This window comes from Lissotriton helveticus, chromosome 11, assembly GCF_964261635.1.
Source record: "Lissotriton helveticus chromosome 11, aLisHel1.1, whole genome shotgun sequence".
NCBI lineage: Eukaryota > Metazoa > Chordata > Amphibia > Caudata > Salamandridae > Lissotriton > Lissotriton helveticus.
The window spans coordinates 851339256-851361298 of record NC_136072.1 but is presented as its reverse complement, the minus strand read 5'-3'; the positions used below and the strand labels follow the sequence as shown (position 1 = coordinate 851361298).

The window sequence follows — 22043 nt, the reverse complement described above, 5'->3', positions numbered from 1 at the left end:
AAAAAGGACACAAATTTGATATTGATACCTTTTTTTGAAGAAAAAAAAAAGTCATGAAGGTTTAAGAGTGAGCTACACCAAACATCCCAAAAAGGTCTTTGCAACGGGGGAAAGTCCTACCAATGAAGTGGTTAATGTGGGCACACATAACCCACATGTGAAATACTCACCTAACATGCTTACACATGCAAACAAATAGAACCCCACGTTTATATTTGCGCCACACACAGTAAAACTTTACATGTTGTGTGTGCGTGCTTTGGTTGCGCCATGCTCATCGTTCTTACACTTGCTCTCTGAAGAGGCAGGAGTGGCTTCCTTGGCAAGAAATCCCAGTTCCTGTAGATACTCCTTGAGCCTTCCCTCTCCCTCCCTCTGGCATTTTAAAGGCAGCCTTTGAACCCTGAGGGCTTCAGTTCGTCTCCCGTCATCGTGTGACTTCAGCGAGGACAGCCTGGCGTTCCCTCGCTGAGGAGGGACGGATATAACAACAGCTGCTGGCAGCAACTAGCGCGCGACACCATGGAGCGAGCCCTGGCTGTCCTCGCGGCTCTGTGCACCTGCCTCGCCACCTTCCCCTCGCAGGCGTTCGGTAAATATAACATTCGTGACAGACTAATAGCTCTGCATGTGAAATACACGGTAACTCTGTAACTCCGTGAAACTCTGCTGCGGGCGCTGAGCTCACCCGGTGGATTTCTGCTGACGAGCAGCTCTGAATGAGGGCCTCTGAAAACAAGTGCACGGCGCTGCCATATGTGTCAGCGAGTTCCCGTCTGTGTCAGGGATTCCACGGGAGGTCAGCAGACTCGGAGACTGACAGGTGTTTTTAATGTGGCGGTTCTGTTATGAAAGTAAAAGTAGTGATTGTGATGGGTGCAGATTATTTAGCGCACACCGCAGGTTGATTAGTAAAATTATGTTTGAGTTATGTTGTGGTATCGAATATAGTCAGTGTTACCCCTGTTATACTTCTGTTTTAGGAAGTCTGCACTCTTTTAATAACACGACCCCGTTTCATTTTGGTAACCTTGTCGTTCTAAGCCCTTGACTATCCCCTCTAATTTTGCTTCGTTGAACGCTCTCAGATGCCCATGTCATGTCGGCTTTTACCTCAAATAGATAAAGTTATAGGTTGCCGCCCTCGCAAGAATAAATGGTTGAGTCAGTCCTGTCGTGATTCGAACTTGGAAAAGTCGGGATACATGAAAATCTGTTGAGTAAGTGCTGAACCTACAACTCTATCCCAAGAAGTTAGATTGCGAGAAAAAGGGTCAGGCTCATCGGTATTGGCATAGGAAGGATTTGGGAGGAGATTCTGTTATAGGAAGGAAACTACATAAAATGGATTCTTTGAGTTGAGGCAGTCACCCTGGTGGGAATGTTCCGATAGCAGCGATGTCTCCCCGTATAAAGGGCACTAGAATTATATGGCATAATGGGACACATTCTGAAGTATTATTAGTTCTCTATTTTGTGATTATAAGAAATATTAACACTGCCTGCTTCAAGCTTTCATCTCAAAAGCACCAACGCACCAGTTTAACTTATGAATACATCAATCAACTTCTGAAAGGTAGGAGTTAACCTATGCTGAGGCTATGGACAGATCCACACGTGGCACCTTTTGAGTAACTTTTGATCCATACTGGCTAGAAATAAAAAAAAATCTCCAAACCTGCAAATTATGTGGCAGGTTATGTATTATGTGGCAAGTATGGCAAATCCATGATAGCGAGGCAGATGCAGTGCTGCAATTCAGAATTGCATACTTTCAGAGGTTTAACCGTATAGTCCTCTTATGCTGGGCTGAACCTTGTTTGGTGCTAGACTGCATTTGAGTCATGTCGTGATTGAAAATGCTCATATGTTTACTATAATAGCACTTTTTACCGATACATTTAAACCGTGCCAACCAACACCTGTCAAACAGCAACAGGTCTAAAGAAAAATCCCGGGGCTGAAAAAGGCTACAGGGAAGTCTTGGTATCTATTATTCCTGGGAACTATGAGCAACTCTGCTGGGTCACACAGTAAGTGTACTAAACGACAATTGCAACACCGAGGCTGTCACACAAGAGCGATGGATGGCTTTGTGATTGCCTTGAGGGATGACGTGTCTACCCTTCTGGATGCCTGCACAGCTGCGAGAAATGGAACTATTTAGTTCTGCAGCTCATCCACTGGTGAGAATTAGTCAACCAGCACATCAGTTATTTAGAAGTATGACATTATTTTTTGGGCTTTAACCTGGAAACATGGTTCTTTTTCAAATATGTCATCCGCTGAAATAGTCCCTGCCAGTGATTCTCACGTGTATGCCAGACCTTGGTGGGAACTAATGGCCTCATTTATGAGGAATTGGCATAGGGCAGCACCGCAGGTCTTCTTGCTGCTCTGCCCAACCCTCAATGTGAAATGGCAGGAATGCAGAGTATTTATGAAACACAGTGCATTCCAGTAGCGGTCGGCAGTAGGTGTTTCTGTAGGGCGGAGAACGTGGGCAGGGGGAGGGGCAGGGTGGGGGGTAGTAATGTATGGATTAAAGAGTTTTACAGGTAAGTAAACATTTAAATAAATAAAACGAATTTAGTTGCGCGCACTGCATTACATTTGGTGATGCAGTGCGCGCAACGAAATTCGTTTTATTTATTTAAATGTTTACTTACCTGTAAAACTCCGTAATCCATACATTACTACCTCCCACCCTGCTTCTCCCCCCCCCCCCCGCTCAAGTCACCGCCCTACAGAAAAACCTACTGCCGACCGCTACTGGTGCATTCCTGTTCTTTACCCCTGTGCTGGTGCACAATTTGCTCCCTAGTGCCAACCTAGGCACCGCGCCCTTGCTCCTTATTGCAAGGGTGCCTCCATTTCAGGTAGGAAGGCCTCCTTGACACCCACACTGCAGGCTCAGATCCCGTTCAGATTCCAGTTAGGAAGACCCCTAGTTAGAAATGAGTGTACTCAAAATCTAACAATGAGAGGCGAGCCAGGGGTCTGGCTTGACTCTTAAGAGCCTGTGTACGAGCCGAGCCATGAAACCATATGGAGCAGTACAACAAACATCATGTGAAAATATGACAGTCTTCAAGATTCAAAAAGGTGTATTTTTTAACACGTGTAAGGGTTTCACCTTAGTACATCAGAGTATATCACTCCATTTGGAGGTATTTATTGAAAGGTATAATTTTAAACATGAATTTAGACATACCCCAGATGACAATGTCATTAGTGGATATGTGGGCTAGATTCTTAAAAATAAAAATAAATATGATAGTCTGGGCCACTGGAATCATGTGGCAGGAGAGGACCAAATTATGCAGCAGCGTTCTCTAAATTATGCTGCAAGAATGGTCAAAATATGCAGTGTATTGTGACACAGTCTGTGATTGTAATACTTCATTATTTTGTAATGCTTGCACATGTTAACACTCTCGGAGCAAAGATTTCACCTCGTTAGTACCAGTTTAAAAACAAATACAGCAATAAGCAACTGAAAGTTGACCAGGCAATCTTTGTGAAGGACCTTTCATTGTATGGCAACATGTTTCACATCGTGTTTAGTAACTTTTGATCCATTTGTTCAGGAAACAAAAAATCTTTTTTGTTTAAATCTACAGATTATGCAGAAGATGGTGGATTATGTGGCAAATGCAGCAAATCCTTTATCATGTGGAAAACACAGTTGCGCAGAATTCAATTTGAGTGGCCCCGATAATAGTCTATTACATCAAACATGCAAAGTTTTTGTATCGGTGACAGGTGTCACCTTCATATGCCTACCAGGTGGCCGTACTGTGTCAAGCTCACAGACAGGGCCATACTCACATTGTGTTGCACAGCTGTTTAGTGGTAAACTCATATATGTGTTGTCTGACCTCCTATAGGAATCCATGCTGGAACTTTTAAGGATCTTTAAAACCTGTACTTTTCACTGTTATAGTTAAACTTCAATTCCCAGAATCTAAATTTGGGTTGCCTAAAATGTCAAGACTTACTGAAGGTGTCTCACAAGACATGGGAGATCTTGGGAGCAATACCTATCAAGGTAATTATGGTTATAACTACACTTGTCGTGCATACAGGGATTACAACTGGTGATGCTCTGCTATGTCGACAGTATCAGTTTTGTGGTTCCTTACTTCCACAGGAAAATAATATTGGGTCATTACATAAGGGATAGAGTACTCTCTGCTGTACATTATAAGGAGATCTCAAGTCACAGAGGAGTTCCAAAACCATATAGAGGAACAAGGCCCAAGGCTGAGTTCCCTTATAAGGTTATGGAATCCCGAGGTGACTTGCAATTATTCTTATCATGTATATCAAGGGGTACTTTATCCCATATAATACATGGTCCCACAATCACTTTTTCTACAAACCACTTAAAGCTTTGGTGCCTAGCTCTTTCAAATGAAAGAGATAGCTGGCAAACATGAAGAATAAAAGTAGAACAGCTAGTGCAAAATTAAACACAAAAAATGCCAGTTAGATATTTGTTTCAAAAAGATATTAGAAACAGTTTAATACAATTTTGTTTAAAAAAAAAACTAAAAACCAGTTGCAGTAGCTCTTGAGGGGTTAGAAACATGCAAAAAGATTCAAACATTTCTATAATTTTCTAAGGAGTGCAAACAATAAACATGTTCTTTCTGCTTCTCAATGTGAGATATAAAAACAAAACAGAAGAAAGAAAAACAATATTTAATTTCCATTGCTTTAAACAGCTGCTTTGTGACCTGACTTGCCTTTCACACTGCCTCTGACATCAGGCATTGTGAAGCTGGAACTCTTTGTTGCACCAGGCAGCACACACGCGGCCAAAGGTTCTGTTGACCATGAAATCTATCTACTTTAAAGTATAACAGGAACTCATTTCAATGGAAGAGACATGCTGACCTGCATAAATATTTATCGATATGGGAATATTCTCAGGGAGGGGTGTCGCCAAGGCTTTGGAAATATGCCATGCAAGGAAAGACCGAGAGCCCAGTTCTCAAAAGAAAACACCAACATTGGTGAACAACGTTCTCAGTGCAAGGCCGTCATTCTAAAAATTACCTATGAAGAGGAAATCATTTGTGCTGAGAAATTAACCTTATGCCACATTGTAACGTCGTTCTGTGCAAAGTTATGCCGTCATATTATACCATTAGCAGTATAGGAAATGCCCTTTGCAACAGAACAGGACCAGGCAAATCAATTCATCACGCACGTTTCAGTCCCTTATTTAGAGTTTATTCGTGGGAAAAATGGTCCCTAATGTGTGGAAAATAGTTTGCTGTGTGCATTTACCCTAAAAATTATATTCAGAGGAAATCATCAAAAATGTGGTAATTCCACTTCTCCGCATGGAAATCCCACGCACATTAGCACCAGGAAAACGCTGATATAAATTCTGCATATTTGATGTCAGAAAATAGGATGGAAACACTTTTAATACTTTTTCTTGATGTACGCCGTTTCCATATCTGCTGTTATATTCCTATCTGTGCTCAAACTCTTGCACAGGGATCCGAATACTGAGATTTGAGGTAAACACCAGTGCTGTAACATTCCACACCAAATAAATGCCAATCTCCCATTTGGTCCACTTGTAATCGGGCCATAATCATGGCAATGCTGTGAGGGCGAAGCATATTACAAACAAGGGCCAGTGTTTTGTATGGTCCGTCATATCTTCCAATGCTGGGTTTCTCCTAACTTCTAAGAGCTAATTATGCTCAATGAAAATCATATCAAGCTACTAATAATATTAGTGCAATAATAGTGACCACTTGAGACAACATTACGTTAGTGGCCATCCCATGCAAGATTACCAGCAGTGATTACCTTAGTGCATCAGGCAAAATTGCCCACAGTAATGTGGAAATGGCTTTATCACTTTGGAAAGCATCTACCGGGTTAATACTTGACAGCCATAGCTGCAGTGCCACTGGCACCAATGTAATAATTTTAGAAATAAATTTCCTCAACCCTCATGATTTACCACTCCGTATTAGCTTTAGACATATTTTGAAAAGCCCGCCATTTTATTTCGAAAACCAGCTAAGCCTATAAGCAGCCGCGGTCGGTAGTGGGAGTACCTGCTGGGCGGTGACGTGGAAAGGGGGAGGGGCAGGGTGGGCGGGTACTAATCTATGTATTACGGAGCTTTACAGGTAAGTAAACATTTAAATAAATAAAACAAATTTCGTTACGTGCACTGCATCCCCAAATGAGATGCAGTGTGCGCAACGAAATTCGTTTTATTTATTTATATGTTTACTTACCTGTAAAGCTGTGTAACCCATAGATTACTACCCCCACCCTGCTCCTCCCCACGTCACCGCCCTGCAGGTACTCCCACTACCGACCGCGGCAGCCTATCAGTTAAACAGACTTTTGTCTCAAATACACACTTTTCAATTTTGGGATACATATATTAATTCAACCAAGCAAAAGTTTCCAATTTAGTAGTGTGGACTAAATACAGCAGAGCAACTGTCAGACAGAGCTACCAGTAGCTCGAGAGCTTCTCATTGGAGAAGCCTGCTTTCATGGGACCTGCTCAACTCTGTCTAGACATTTGTATGTAATAACTTTTGATTTGTGAACTCCTTACTTGTTGATAAGGTAACATTTGCTTGTAGAACTGGTTATGTAAATGTTTACCGTGCTATGACAAGTTATGTCACCCCACATCACCTTTTAATAGAGTTATAAATTGTTAGAATGCTGATAGGTAGTCTCTTCGTTATTAAGACATTTTAAGGGTAAGATTTTCTTCTGTCTAGGAAAAATTTATATTGTATGAAGTATTATATGCAATTCTTTTTGGATGGGCTTCTCAAGTCGAAAATCTTTACACAAATTACAGTAGAGTTTTGAAAAAGTAGGGTAGACACATTACAAGATTTGTAAACAATTAAATATAAAATCGACCTATAGTTTTTCATTCATGGAGATTTCGGTTGCACCCTCAAAGTATTTGTTTATTTTTCCATTTACCAACTCAACAGAAGCAATAACCCTCATTGTCAACTACATCTTTGTAAATATTGGCTCTCCTTACACCATACCTCCCAGGAAAGAGAATTAATTATACTTTTTCCTGTTTTGTTCTGTTTCCTGTGGAGACACGGGTCCTTGTTTTAGCTCTGACCATGGGCCAGGCAACTATCTGCTACTTTTGGATGCCCCTCTGTATTTTGTGAATCTGCTTTGTTTTTCTATGTATCTAGAATTTGGCTTGGCTTGAGCCAGAGTTTCTCATCTGATAGCGGACTCATAATTTTGCGGTCTCGCTACAGACAGTTTCCGCTGTCTGTGGAAGACAGCTTTATACTCACAGTGCCAATCTTTGCTCAAGATTGGATGTCTTTTGTAATAATCTCAGTGGATTTGGTGATATTTGTAGCGTTCCTCCCTTTCTATGTTTGCCTCACCCACACAGGACTGTTTTGGTTTGACTTTTGGTAGATTTGTAATTTCTTCCTGCTACAAACACAGCATTGAATCTAAGAGAACAGAGCCTTGCTGCATTTCAGTGCCACAAAGTGGTCACTAGAAAAAATGCAACAGATATGAGTAAGCTACAATATCGATTTTGACAGACATTAAAGATTACTATAAAGAAGCTTAGGCAATTGAATCAGTCAAGCTTCTATGTAAAAGTAAGCAAGACCGATTGGCTTTGCTAATGCTTTTTTTTTCTTTGGCCTGGCCAGTGAAGCCCTCTGTGGAGATCAAAGGAACACCAAAGCTGTGGAATAACAGTATGGTTGGAATATAATAATTCTAAGAGCTGCTTCTAGAGGGAGTAGAATACTGGAGCTATGGAACAAACAACAAACATAAATGGTGGTAGGCATAAATGTCAAGACTTGCTTCTAAAAAAGAGTGTGGTTCCAATGGTATGGAACGACAATGTAGCTGACAGTTCTGAGGATAGAAACTGCTTCTACAGGAAGAGGAATATTGGGAGCATGGAACAAACTGTGGGTAGTATGTTAATGTTCAGAATTGCAACTATTTGAAGGGGGTGTTGAGGCTGAGCAACAAATATTATAGGTGAAGTGTTTACATGCTCAAGGTTCTATGGATAGAGTAAAAGGAAGAGTAAAACAAGAGAGGGTTGTAAACAAAGGATATGGTGCAATGTTCTAGTTCTAGCAACTACTTCTAAATGAAGTGTAATCCTGGGGCTAAGGAGAAAGTATTGGGACTGGAGTGTTCTAATGCTATTAACTTTTCCATATGTTGGAAGTGGATGTAGTTGCAGGCGCGTAAATACGAGCTGAGTGATATTGTAATACTAGGCCCTTCATCTAGAGGAATGAGACTATTAGGCTGTGGATCAAATTTCATGGGTTGAAGGTTCTAATAAGTACCTAAGTAGGTGGACGCTTAGTGAGGTTGTGGGACAAACGCTATGGATGGAGCATTGTCATGCTAAATAATATTTCTAAGGCATGGTAAATACTAATAGAATAAAATAATGACAGAAACCTCTAATCCGAAAAATTGTTTTAATAGATTTGAGCACCAATGATGTAAACAAACAATATGGATGGAATGTTCTAATGCTTAAAAACTGATTCCATAAAATATTAACACTGGGTCTATGATAAATGTGCTGTGTGTAATATTCTAGTTCTAATACCTGCTTCTATAGAGAGGGCATTATATGGCTTTGGATCCTACTTAATCGATTACATATTGTAATGCTAAGAAAAGCTTTAATAGTGAGGGGATATTAAGGTTGTTGAACAAATGCTATGGGTTTAATACAGATTATTGTTTCGGCAGGAAATTAAATACTGGGGGTTTGGGACAAACATGAGGTATGTTCTAAAGCTAAGTACTACTTCTAAAGGAAGAGGAATACTAGGAGAGTGGAACAAATGCTGTGAATGGGATGTGCTATTTATAAAAGGCGGTTGGATAGGAAGGAGAAAATTGAGGCTGTGGAATAGAAGCAATGGGCCCGATTCACAAAAGTAATCTGAAACAAAATCCTAACTTTACGACTTTAGGTATTCACAAACGACATTTAAGAGTAGTAAAGTTAGGAATCCTAACTTACTACTTCTAAATGCCCTTTGTGAATACCGAAAATTGTAATGTTAGGATTTTGTCTCAGTTGAACTTAAGTTTTGGTCTTAAAATCCTAACTTTATGACTTTCGGTATTCACAAAGGGCATTTAACAGTAGTAAAGTTAGGATTCCTAACTTTACTACTCCTAAATGCCCTTTGTGAATATCGAAAGTGGTACAGTTAGGATTTTGTCTCAGATTACTTTTGTGAATCGGGCCCAATGTGTGTAATGTTTCAATGCATAGAACTGGATCCAGGAACTCTGGAATAATGCCTTATCTGGTTGACAGTGTGTCTGACCTCCCGTAATTATGATAGGAGGGGAAAGATGTGGTGTCTCTCAGTGGATGTTCCTGTGGTAAGAATGACTTCCACGTGAAGAGCATGATTGGACTTTAGAAGCATGGAATGAATAGGGGAAGGATCATATATTGGCCTCAACTCACACAAATAGTCACAGCTGTTCTTGTTCTCCTTGTTTATCAGAAGTGAAGCTATGGGGCACGAAGGTGTGGGGAAGAATGCAGATCTCCTGATAGGCTAGAGATGTACTTTGTACACTTCACATTTGATTCCAGCACTACAGGCTCTGCAGAAGCTCCAGTCTGGTAGAACCTTTGCTGATATGTGATGGACTCTTGTGCAGTGCTGCAGACACCAGGATGTTGTGAAAGGTTCTCACACATTATTGAATTTCTTCCAAACCTTCTGACTACACTGAAATATCAGTGGTAGATATCATCACATGCAGTCGTGTAAAATGCACTGCATTGTTAATGACTTTTCCAATGATGTATTTTGCATTGAATTTTAAAAGCCACAAGGCTTCATAGTATTAATTAGCACCAGAAAGTTATGCATGCACACAGTTTGTCAACTGTGACTTTTTATTCTTTTTTAAAAGGTCAGTTTAGCAGGTTATTTGTATACCACAATCTGACTCTTTTACAAATTAAAGACTGAAACACATCCACGGCCGGTGGTAGGTGTAACTGCAGGGCGGTGACGTAGGGAGGGGGAGGGGCAGGGTGGGGGGTTGTAATGTATGGATTACAGACTTTAACAGGCAGTGGCATCACTGGGGTTGGTGTCACCCCTGTGCGGGTAACTCATGGTGTCACCCCCTCACGACTTACCGCATGGACCACCTCTGTCGGAAATGTACGGTGCTAGGTACTGTATTACTCCCTCTAGCTCCCTCTCTCTGTCTAGCTCCCTCTCTCTGTCTTACTCCCTCTAGCTCCGCTCCCTCTGTCTCCCTCTCTCCCTGTCTTACTCCCTCTAGCTCCCTCTCTCTCTGCCTTACTCCCTTAGCTCCCTCTCTCTCTGTCTTAGTCCCTTAGCTCCCTCTCTCTGTCTTGCTCCCTCTAGCTCCCTCTCTCCCTCTCTTACCCCTTCTAGCTCCCTCTCTCTCTGTCTTACTCCCTCTTGCTCCCTCTCTCTCTGTCTTACTCCCTCTCTCTGTCTTACTCTCTCTAGCTCCCACTCTCTCTCTTACTCCCTCTAGCTCCCGCTCTCTCTCTTAATCCCTCCAGCTCCCTCTCTCTCTCTTACTCCCTCTAGCTCCCTCTCTTTCTGTCTTGCTCCCTCTAGCTCCCTCTCTCTGTCTTACTCCCTCTAGCTTCCTCTCTCTCTGTCTTACTCCCTCTAGCCCCCTCTCTCTTACTCCCTCTAGCTCCCTCTCTCTCTCTTACTCCCTCTAGCCCCCTCTCTCTCTGTCTTGCTCCCTCTAGCTCTCTCTCTCTCTCTGTCTTACTCCCTCTAGCTCCCTCTCACTCTGTCTTGCTCCCTCTAGCTCCCTCTCTCTCTTACTCCCTCTAGCTCCCTCTCTCTGTCAAGAGCCCTCTAGCTCACTCTCTCTCTGTCTTACTCCCTCTCTCTGTCTAGCTCCCTTTCTCTCTGTCTTGCTCCCTCTCTCTGTCTTACTCCCTCTAGCTCCCTCTCTCTCTGTCTTACTCCCTCTAGCTCCATCTCTCTGTCTAGCTCCCTCTAGCTCCCTCTCTCTCTCTTACTCCCTCTAGCTCCCTCTCCCTCTGTCTTGCTCCCTCTCTCTCTATCTTAATCCCTCTAGCTCCCTCTCTCTGTCTAGCTCTCTCTCTCACTGTCTTACTCCCTCTGTCTCCCTCTCTGTCTTACTCCCTCTAGCTCCCTCTCTCTCTGTCTTACTCCCTATAGCTCCCTCTCTCTCTGTCTTACTCCCTCTAGCTCCCTCTCTCTTACTCCCTCTAGCTCCCTCTCTCTTACTCCCTCTAGCTCCCTCTCTGTCTTGCTCCCTCTAGCTCCCTCTCTATCTGTCTTGCTCCGCCTAGCTCCCTCTTTCTCTGTCTTACTCCCTCTAGCTCCCTCTAGCTCCCTCTCTCTCCGGCTTGGTCCCTCTAGCTCCCTCTCTCTGTCTTGCTCCCTCTAGCTCCCTCTCTCTCTCTTACTCCCTCTAGCTCCCTCTCTCTCTGTCGTGCTCGCTCTAGCTCCCTGTAGCTCCCCCTCTCTCTATCTTACTCCCTCTAGCTCCCTCTCTCGCTGTCTTACTCTCTCTAGCTCCCTCTCTCTCTGTCTTACTCCCTCTAGCTCCCTCTCTATGTCTAGCTCCCTCTAGCTCCCTCTCTCTTGCTCACTCTAGCTCCCTCTGTCTCCCTCTCTCTCGGTCTTACTCCCTCTAGCTCCCCCTCTCTCTGTCTTACTCCCTCTAGCTCCCTCTCTCTCTGTCGTACTCCCTCTAGCTCCTCTCTCTGTCTTCCTCCCTCTAGCTCCCTCTCTCTCTCTCTCTCTTACTCGATCTAGCTCCCGCTCTCTCTGTCTTACTCCCTTTAGCTCCCCCTCTCTCTCTCTTACTCCCTCTAGCTCGCTCTCTCTGTCTAGCTCCCTCTCTCTCTGTCTTGCTCCCTCTAGCTCCCTCTGACTCCCTCTCTCTCTGTCTTACTCCCTCTAGCTCCCTCTCTCTGTCTAGCTCCCTCTAGCTCCCTCTCTCTCTGTCTTACTCCCTCTAGCTCCCTCTCTCTGTCGAGCTCCCTCTCTCTCTGTCTTACTCCCTCTAGCTCCCTCTGTCTCTGTCTAGCTCCCTCTCTCTGTCTTACTCCCTGTAGCTCCCTCTGACTCCCTCTCTCTCTGTCTTACTCCCTCTAGCTCCCTCTCTCTGTCTAGCTCCCTCTAGCTCCCTCTCTCTCTGTCTTACTCCCTCTAGCTCCCTCTCTCTGTCGAGCTCCCTCTCTCTCTGTCTTACTCCCTCTAGCTCCCTCTGTCTCTGTCTAGCTCCCTCTCTCTCTCTGTTTTACTCCCTCTAGCTCCCTCTGTCTCCCTCTCTCTCTGTCTTACTCCCTCTTGCTCCCTCTCTCTCTGTCTTACTCCCTCTAGCGCCCTCTCTCTCTGTATTACTCCCTCTAGCTCCCTCTGTCTCCCTCTCTCTCTGTCTTACTCCCTCTAGCCCACTCTCTCTCTGTCTTACTCCCTCTAGCGCCCTCTCTCTCTGTCTTGCTCCCTCTAGCTCCCTCTCTCTTATTCCCTCTAGCTCATTCCCTCTCTGTCTTGCTCCCTCTAGCTCCCTCTCTCTCTGTCTTACTCCCTCTAGCTCCCTCTCTCTCTGTCTTACTCCCTCTAGCGCCCTCTCTTTCTGTCTTGCTCCCTCTAGCTCCCTCTCTCTTACTCCCGCTAGCTCCCTCTCTCTGTCTAGCTCCCTCTCTCTCTCTCTGTCTTACTTCCTCTAGCTACCTCTGTCTCTCTCTCTCTGTCTTACTCCCTCTAGCTCCCTCTCTCTCTGTCTTTCTCACTCTAACTCTCTCTCTCTCTGTCTTCTTACTCCCTCTAGCTCCCTCTCTCTCGCACATTAAACCCCGGGGGGGGGGGGGGGGGGCAGGACCCCTCCCTTTTACACTCTCTGCCGCTTTAATGTGGTTTCTCTTTTAAAGCTTTTCAAGATGCAAAAAGAAATCTGTGTACAAGGCACCAGCGAGTTTGTAGACGTGAAAATTTTACGATATGAAACAGCTAAAGTAAAAGCTAATTTCCAAGCGGTTAATACCCCCCTCCCCCCTTCTTTAGCACCGTGTCTTTTTCCATATAAATGGCGGGGCCCCTCATTACTACACTTTTCAAACTTTAACTAATGAGAGCATTTTAATTCGAATAGGTGAGAAAATATCTCTGTTCGCTTTTGTTTTTAAAGCGGATCGAGTCTCTCCGAGGCCTTCGGGTGCGGTACAGGGGGTGCCATGTACAGAGGCCTGGGGGGGGCGCAACCAGATGGTGTCACCCCCATGTGAGGGTGTCACCCGGTGCGGTCCGCACCCCCCGCACCCCCCTAGTGACGCCACTGTTAACAGGTAAGTAAACATATAAATAAATAAAACGAATTTCGTTGCGCGCACTGCATCTCATTTGGGGATGCAGTGCACGTAACGAAATTTGTTTTATTTATTTAAATGTTTAGTTACCTGTTAAAATTCGTAATCCATACATTACAACCCCCCACCCTGACCCTCCCCCTCCCTACGCCCTGCAGTTACACCTACCACCGGCCGTGGCTGCTGAAACAGTCATAATATACAGCCATTTGTAGATGATAAAAGACAGGCTAAATCTGTGGTATTTAAACAATCTGATCATGCTCACTTTGCAAGTGTCTAAAGAAATTTACCACCCAATGTAATTTTAAGACATGTGTTTCTGTCATTTTATGACCTAAATTACATATTTCTCATATACTTGTCACAGGTATGTCCAAAGAAAATAGGGGCTCTCATTCAGCCGACACATGATTTGCTCTGACCTGTGAGTCAAGGAGATTTTTAAAGTCTTAATACAATAATTGAGTAATTAAAAATTAAAATAGCGATACAAAAACATAATCGAAATAGTAACCAAAGTTAAGCCCTTGCACATTCTCTACATCTAACATTTATATGGCAGAGTAAAAACATGTTGTTGATGGAGTAAAGATTGAGGAAGGACCTACCTTTTGTGACCATAACAACTCTGTGATTATACTACTATCTTTCTATCTTTTCCTCCTCTGTATTCTTACGTATCTTAGTCCACACTTTCTTTGCGGTGCGGCACAGATCTGGGATTAGCAACATTTATGCATCTTAAGTAGACCTCCTCAACTAGGATTAGCTGATGTATTACTGGCACAGATTCTGAAGTTTGACACATTTAAATCCTCTCTATGTTTCATCAACGGTGACCTCACAAAATAGTTGTTTTACTATTTTATTTTTCTATTTTTATATACCATTAATTTGACATTTTATGTTTGTTACACACATTCTTATTGTTAACTGCATGCTTTGGGAAGCGCTAGGATGTCCATAGCACCTTTTACACGATACATTATTATTATTAATTATTATTAAAAAAAATGTATAAAGCGCGTAGTCACCCGGAGGTATCCCAGCGCTAAGATCCCTACTTCTGCGGGTCAGAGGGCCAAGAGAAAAAAAGGGGGGGGAGGGGTGAGGAAAGACAGAATTCGGGAAGGGCAAGTTGGAAATTATTATTATTTTTTTTTTTTTTATTTTTTTATGGGAAAAGATGGGTTTTCAGCCACTTCCTGAATCATAAATAGTTTGGTTCAATTCTCAGGTCGCGGGGGAGTGCATTCCAGAGGGGTGCGGTGTGGACCGCGAAGCGTCTTCCACCCGAGCGTGCCTTCTTGAATCTGGGAATGATGATGAGAGACTCCTTGTCCGATCTGAGGGATCTTGAGGCTTTGTACGGTCTAATCAATTTTCTTAGGATAGGGGGGCCTTGATTTTGCAGCAGTTTGTGGGCCAGGCAGAGGGCCTTGAATTTCACTCGCTCCTTTACTGGGAGCCAGTGAAGGAGCTTCAGTGCTGGTTTGGCCGACGCTCTGGCAGGAGTATTGGTGAGAATCCGGGTGGCGACGTTCTGGATTCTCTGTAGCTTGTTCATAGTTGCCTCGGGGGCGCCCAAGTAAATGGAGTTACTATAATCAAGCCTAGAAAGTATCAGGCCTTGAATTAGCAGTTTTTGCGAGGTGGGAGGCAGAAGGGGCAGGATCTTTCTCATTGATTTCAAGAGCCCGAAACAAGTCCCGGCTACTTTTTTCGCTTGCGTGGTAAACGAAAGATCGGATTCGAGCCACACGCCCAGGCTTTTTACTTCCTGTTTTGGGTTTGGGGGGGGGGGCCCAGACAGGGTGGCCAGATTTTCTGAGGGAGGGTAAGTCCTTTCTGACCAAGGAGGAGGATGTCAGTCTTTGCTCCGTTCAGTTTTAAGGCTGAACTGTTCATCCAGCATTGTATCTGCGTAAGACAGTTGAATAAGTCCGCGGGTTGTTGGCTAGGGTGGGATAGGGACACAACTAATTGTGTGTCATCAGCATAGCTGACGATGCTCACTCCGAACGGGCTGACAACCTCCTCCAATGGGGACATGTAGATATTAAATAATGTGGGGCTCAGGGAGGAGCCCTGAGGCACGCCACATTGGAGGGGTGTTTCGGAGGAGCAGGTGTTATTCTCCCAGATCTTGAAGGAACGTTGGGCCAGAAAGGATGCAAGCCAGGATAGGGCGAGACCTTCCACACCGACTCTTTTAAGCCGTTTAATGAGAAGTTGGTGATTGACGGTATCGAAGGCCGCACTCAGGTCGAGGAGGATCACTGCCACTGATCCTCCTTCGTCTAAGAGTGTTCTGGCCTCCTGTACCGCCGCCAGGAGGGCGGTGTCCGTGCCCTGCCCTGGGCGAAAACCTGTCTGTGAGCTTTTTAGCCGGTTGTTGGCCTCCAGGAACTGTGATAGTTTCTTATTTGCCAGTTTTTCAGCAATCTTGCTGATCCCGGGGAGAAGACAAATTGGCCTATAGTTGGCCAGGTTCTCAGGGTCCAAGGAAGGTTTCTTTAATAATGCTTTGACAACTGCCGCCTTCCAGCTAGGGGGCACGACTCCCTGTTGGAATGAGGCGTTGATCAGGTGGGCAAGAGGAGGGACGATGATAGGAGCAACTTCCTTGAGGGTCCGTAACGGGGCAGGGTCCCTGGGAGATCCGCTTTTGATGGAATTTAGCGTGTTTCCGACTTCTTCGGTAGTTACTTCTCCCCAGGAGGATAGACAAGGGGAGGTCGGAGTATCCGGGGCATCGTTTTCCTCGCACGGATTTGAAGGGGAGATCGAATCAAGGATTTTTTGAATCTTTTCTTGGAAGAAGCTAGCTAACTGATGACATTTGTCCTGATCTGCCTTGGAGTCTGGCGGGTTTCTCGGTCCAGGGTCTGGGGTCTTAAGGAGTTCCTTCAAGATGATGAAAGATTCTTTGCTAGAGCACACTGCATTCTCTATTCTTTCCTGGAAGAATAGACTTTTTGTCTTGCAGATGGAAGTTTTGTAAGTTAGTAGGGAGGTGAGATAAGCGTCTTTCTTAGCCTTAGACTTATCCTTCCTCCAGGAACGTTCTGTTCTCTTACATTCCTGAAGCAGAGACTTAAGCTCTGGAGTATACCAAGGAGCAGGAGGCACTCGTTTGATATATTTGAGAGTGGCGGTTTTAGGGAGGAGTTTGTCTAAGGAAGATATGATCCAGGAGTTAAACTGTTTATCGGCCGTAACAGGGTCAGTAGAAAGCGCAGGGATGGAGTTTGAGAGGGTGGTGGCCCATTCGGTTGGTACAAGTTTGTGCCACCGTCTATCAGTGACCTGGATTTTCACGGTTTGGGGGGGAACAGTAGGTGAATCCCAGGAAATAGGGACTAAAAAATGATCGGTCCAAGGCAAAGGCAGGGGAGGGCTGGTGGTGATATTAGCAACATTGGTGAGGACGGGGTCTAGGAGTTGTCCCTCATCGTGGGTGGGTTCATTATTAATCAACCGGATATTAAATGACATCAAGTCCAAAAGAAGTTCGGAAGCTGTCCGGTCAGTAGGGTCTGTGAAGTGCAAATTAAGATCACCCACGATGAGGAAATTCGAGGCAGAGGAGGCTAATTGTGATACCGTTTCAGTGACGGCATTAAGGAATTTCCCCGGGGCACCCGGAGGGCGATAAATCAGTAGTCCCGAGAGGGAGTGGACCGGGGAGGTTTGAATAGAAAAATGGCAACTTTCACAGTCTTCAATGTTGGCGTTGTTGGTTCTACAGATAAGGTGTTCTCTGTAGATTATGGCCAACCCCCCTCCTCTCCCTCTTGGTCTGTGCAGGGCTTTACAGAGATAGCCTGGGGGGAGGGCGATGATGATATCCGAGTCAGAACTGTCAGAGAGCCACGTTTCAGTGAGAAACAGTGCGTCTAAGCCATGATCTTGTATCAACAGGTTGGTTTCATGTGCGTGCTTAGGAAGGGAGCGGCAGTTAAGAAGGCCTAACTGTAGTCCAGGTTTGGCTGAGGTCTGGGTAACTGGATTACATCGCATGCAGTTGGAGAAAGGTTTACCTTCGTCGTGCATGTAGCGACAGCTCTGGTTTTTTTCCGATTGGAGAGCCCGGAGCATGTCTCCTGTGTACACCAGGCGATCGGGAGGTGTATCCGGCAGAGTCCCTGGGCCTGGGTCCGTCCGGGCTGACGGCGCCCGTCCGCTGCGCGTACGTGAAATGCACATGTTTAAGAGGGCGAGGGGGGCGTGGCCTCGAGCGAGTGGGCGTGGCCACAGGACCGGCTCACTCGCTGCTGGCGGCGATTATCTGGGCGTTCCCGCTGCAGCGTTAGCTCTGCTGCGTGGTGATAGGAGGAGTGATAATTAGCCCACAGAGGATCGATCAGGTAGGAAGGGGGAGTATACAGTGACAAAGTATTACACACAAAGTTTTAAAATCAGCGTAATTTCAAATTTTAAAAGCGCTCCTGGCTGAGCCTCAGGAGAAGTGATCTAACATAAAACCACAAAGCAAACAAATAATTAAACACAGTCGAAATGGATGAGATCAGTGGTTTCTTAAAACATGCATAATCTGGACTCTGACAGAGGGATCCAGCCTTTTATGAGCCCTGGTTAAAGTCATCTTTATTTTCAGATATTGTCACTGTGTGAGAGGGAAGCTTTCACTTCTACTCCGTATACTTGGAACATCTTGCTTTTTGAGGAAGTTGGGCATTGTTCACATCGACCTAAAACTAGTTTGTTTCTGTTCAGTGACAAGCTGTTTCAAAGTGTGTTTTTTATGTATGTTTTATTTTAACTTTAAATACCAGTTATGTAATTGGCTTGCACTTCTGGTGCTCAGTTAGATTGGAATTTATTTTCTGTCTCTTTTTCTAAGTTGCTGCTATAAAGTGTGAAAGTGGCATAGTAACGTTGTGCCTGCCTGTGATTTAAGTGCTTGTTTAGATTGTGATTTGATCTTGTCTCGGTCACAAATAATACAACTTTAAAATTCACGAAGCAGATGGACTGGTTGGTATTTAAAAGACATCACCAGTACAACAGCCACATCATTTTTATTTAAAAGTTACAAATGCTTTTGGGAGCATATGGCGGCCTTGTTTAGGCTGTGGCATAGTTTCTTTTTTATGCAGATGTAAGCAATACAATGGATTATTAAAAAACGTAACCATCACACACGCCTGCCAAGGTCAGACCTTTTAGCTTTGGTATTGGTTGTTTTTGTATTGAACTGATCAATGAACCTACTCAATGTGATTATGCTTACACTTTATCATTTGTAATTAAAGTATAAAAACAATTCATACCACTTCTGTAGTAGGGGATCTCTGTGTATAGTCATAATCTAGTGAATAGTCCCGCCCATGTGCGTGGACCCCGGAGCAATCAAAAATAATCTCTTACAGTGTCAAAAAATGCAGAAATGCATAGACACTTAAGAGAGAATTTAAAGACAGATAATGCAGCCAAAAAAGGCTACACTGTCCAGTACTTCAACTAGAAATTCCACCACAAAATCCACAAAACAGCAAAGCCTGTACAGATTTCCCCTGCTTAACAGCAAAATCCCTCAGGAATGATAGAGAGAAGAACCTGGACAGACAAGCCCCATAGGCTGCCATTATGTGGCTTAAATAGGATACTGTGCCTTTAAGGAACCTTCCAGAACCTTCTCCCAGTATCCCAGAATGCATAGCAGGTCCAACTTAGTTTCAGTTCTTTTTTCCGGCTCCTGCAAGCAGGACCCTGGAGCATTGAGCTCTCCCTTTTCAAGGGTTTTGTTGGTGTTTTTACACTAAATTCGATTTTTGGTGCTTTTCAAGTACTTTAGTGACTTTCTTCTTGGGTTCCTGCACTCTTTTATTGTCCATAATGCCAGCATTATTTGACAAATGCCCGGAGTGCTCCAGGAAGAAGGCCAAGTCAGACCCCCATGAGCTCTGTATCCTCTGCCTTCCCTCTTCCCACATCCCTGAGGAGTGTGTGATCTGTAGAGGCTTCTCTGGAAGGACCCTGAAGGACAGGCGTAAAATCAGACTTCAGGGACTTGAAGAAAGAAGATTGAAGGCACGAGGTGGGTCAGGAGGGGCTCCTTCTGCCCATGCTGAGGCCTCTGGGGGGCTCCCCAGGGGCAGGAAGTCCAGCCCACGTCCTAGATCTCCGTCTGGGTCAGTTGCGCTGACCACGACGTCGAGGGGAAGGTCCACGGCCAGTTCCCGGTCTCCCCAGGGCTCTGGGTTGAGAAAACGTCGCCCGTCGACGTCGAGGGACGTGTTCCGGCCGCCGTCGAAGCCGGTGTCGATCTCCTCGTCGTCGCCTTCGGCGTCGAGTGGTCGACATCGGAGGACCCGGCGTCGGCGCTCGCCGTCCGCCGTCGAGGACATCGTCGTCGAGGGGATCCTCGTCGTCGAGGCCGCCGTCGAGACGGAAGAAGTCTCCGGCGCGGAAGACGTCGACGTCAAGACATTCAAAGGGATCGACGTCGACACGTTCCAAGAGGTCGACGTCGAGACGATCCAGGTCGACGTCGAGACGTCCGAAGGGGTCGAGGTCGCCGTCGAGGCACCATCGCCCGTCGTCGAGATTCCGTGGCTCGTCCATCTGGTCGGGGTCGACGTCGAGACGTCGACACCGTTCGACGTCGAGGAGTGAGAGGCGGTCGACGCCGAAGGGCCGTTCGACGTCTAGGGACCCAGGCTCGCCGTCTGGGCACCGATCTTCGGCGTCAGGAGGTCGAAAAGACAGGCCCAGGACTGTGGGGGGCTCCCCACATTCCGGACAGGATGATGGCTCGCCGGGAACGGCGTATTCCGAGGTATATACCCCGAAGAAGCCTTCAGCACCTCCTTCACTGCCTCCTTTGCCAAGGGGTCCGCCTCCGAAGGCTCCGACCCCCCCTGCATTGCCTGCTCGACCGGCTCCGCAGGCCCCGCTTCCAGTGACTCCCCCACCCCCGGTTCCACCGCGGGCGGTGTCGATGCCCAAGTTTCCGACGCCGCCGAAGAAGACTCCTAAGTCGAAGCCGAAGCCTCGGACTCCGGAACCGGGGAGGCCGGCGGACCGTCCCAGGCCCAAGAGATCGAGGTCTCGCTCGGGGAGACGGGACAAGTCTAGGAGTGGACGTGGATCTTCATCGAGATCCAGGCATCGCCATAGGAGGCGTCGGTCCAGGTCACGCTCATCTGGGACCCGTTCTTACTCGCCCACGCTGTCTGATTCGCCGGAGACTAGGGTGTCCCCGATCGACGATATCGGCACATTCCAAGAGGTTCTCCTGCGCGGAGCGGCGAAGTTGGGGATCAAAGTTGAAGCGCCTACGCCTTCGACTTCTGTCATCTTTGAGACGTTACACAAGAAACACCTGTCTCGCCCCCTACTGCCTCTGGTGCCGGGGCTCCTCGAGCCGGCTGAACAGCTTTTCCTGATGCCGGCGGTTGTGAAGTCTGCGCCTTCCAGGCTCCTCAAGAAATACAGAGCTCCGGACTCGGACCCAGCCTTCTTGAGAAAGGACCCGGCGCCGGATTCGGTCATTGTGACGGCGGCCCGGAAGCTTCATGCCACCTCCCCTGCGTCCACGGTGCCTCCGGACAAGGAGAGCCGCTGGATCGACTCTGCTGGGCGAAAAGCGTGTGGTACATCCTCCTCGTCAATGAAGGCTGCCAGTGACTCGGCTTTGTTGGGACGATACGACCGTGCACTGTGGGACTCAATGGAGCAGTTTGCGGACCTCGTTCCTCGAGACCGTAAAGAGGACTTCATGGAGATCGTCCAGGAGGGGATGTTGGTCTCTAACCAGGCCATTAGCGCCGCGGCGGATATTTCCTTGCTGTCTGCGCACGGATACTGCCACGGGATTAACCAGAGGCGCCATGCTTGGCTCCGGTTGACGTCTCTTAAGCCAGAAGCACAACAACGTGTGGCGAATCTCCCGTTTTCCGGGGATACCCTCTTCGGAAAACACGCGGATGACGAGATGGCCAGGATGAAGGCCGAGGCAGAGACCCTGACGGCGGTGGGCTTGGAGAAGCCCAAGGAGAAGAAACCCTACCGCCAGTTCCAACGGCGGTTCGGGTCGCAGGGTCGTGGAAGAGGGCAGTCTGCCGGACAACATCAGCAGCAGCAACAGCAGCAGCAGTACAGACGGCCCTTCCAGAAACGCCAGGGGGGTAGAGGTAGACAGCAGTCCTCTACCGCTTCCAAGGGCCCGGCCGGGCCTCGACCCTGAGCTGTTACTTCCCCCTCGTCCGTTACCCGCTCCGGTGGGGGGAAGCGTTCAATTTTTTCTGGCAGAGTGGAGAAAAATTACTCAGGACAAGTGGGTGCTGAATATTGTTTGCAATGGATACAGTCTGCGTTTCACCAGCCCTCCTCCATCGATTCCTCCCGTCAGCTCGCAGTATCAACTGCGCGAGCTTCAGGCGGAGGCAGACATTCTGCTAAGGAAAAGGGCGATAGAAGACGTACCTCTGTCTCAAAGAGGAAGAGGTCTTTACTCTCGGTTCTTTCTTGTCCGCAAGAAGGACAAAAACGAGTTCAGGCCCATTCTGGATTTGCGACAGGCAAACAAGTGGATTCGCAGAGAAAAGTTTCGCATGCTGTCGTTGCATCAAATCTACCCTCAGCTGCAACGAGG

The 22043-nt window shown here is 46.3% G+C and overlaps 1 protein-coding gene across 2 annotated transcripts in view; it reads left to right on the top strand.

The window, feature by feature from the left end:
* The first annotated feature begins 380 nt into the window (after positions 1-380).
* SUSD2 (sushi domain containing 2) overlaps positions 381-22043 on the top strand; it is a 900046-nt gene continuing 878383 nt past the window's right edge. The window contains exon 1 of one of the 2 annotated variants that reach the window (XM_078667086.1): positions 381-592. In XM_078667086.1, coding sequence (XP_078523212.1) covers positions 523-592 — 70 coding nt within the window. In that variant the 5' untranslated portion in view covers positions 381-522. The remainder of the gene's footprint in view (positions 593-22043) is intronic. The other variant, XM_078667085.1, reaches the window with a different exon arrangement.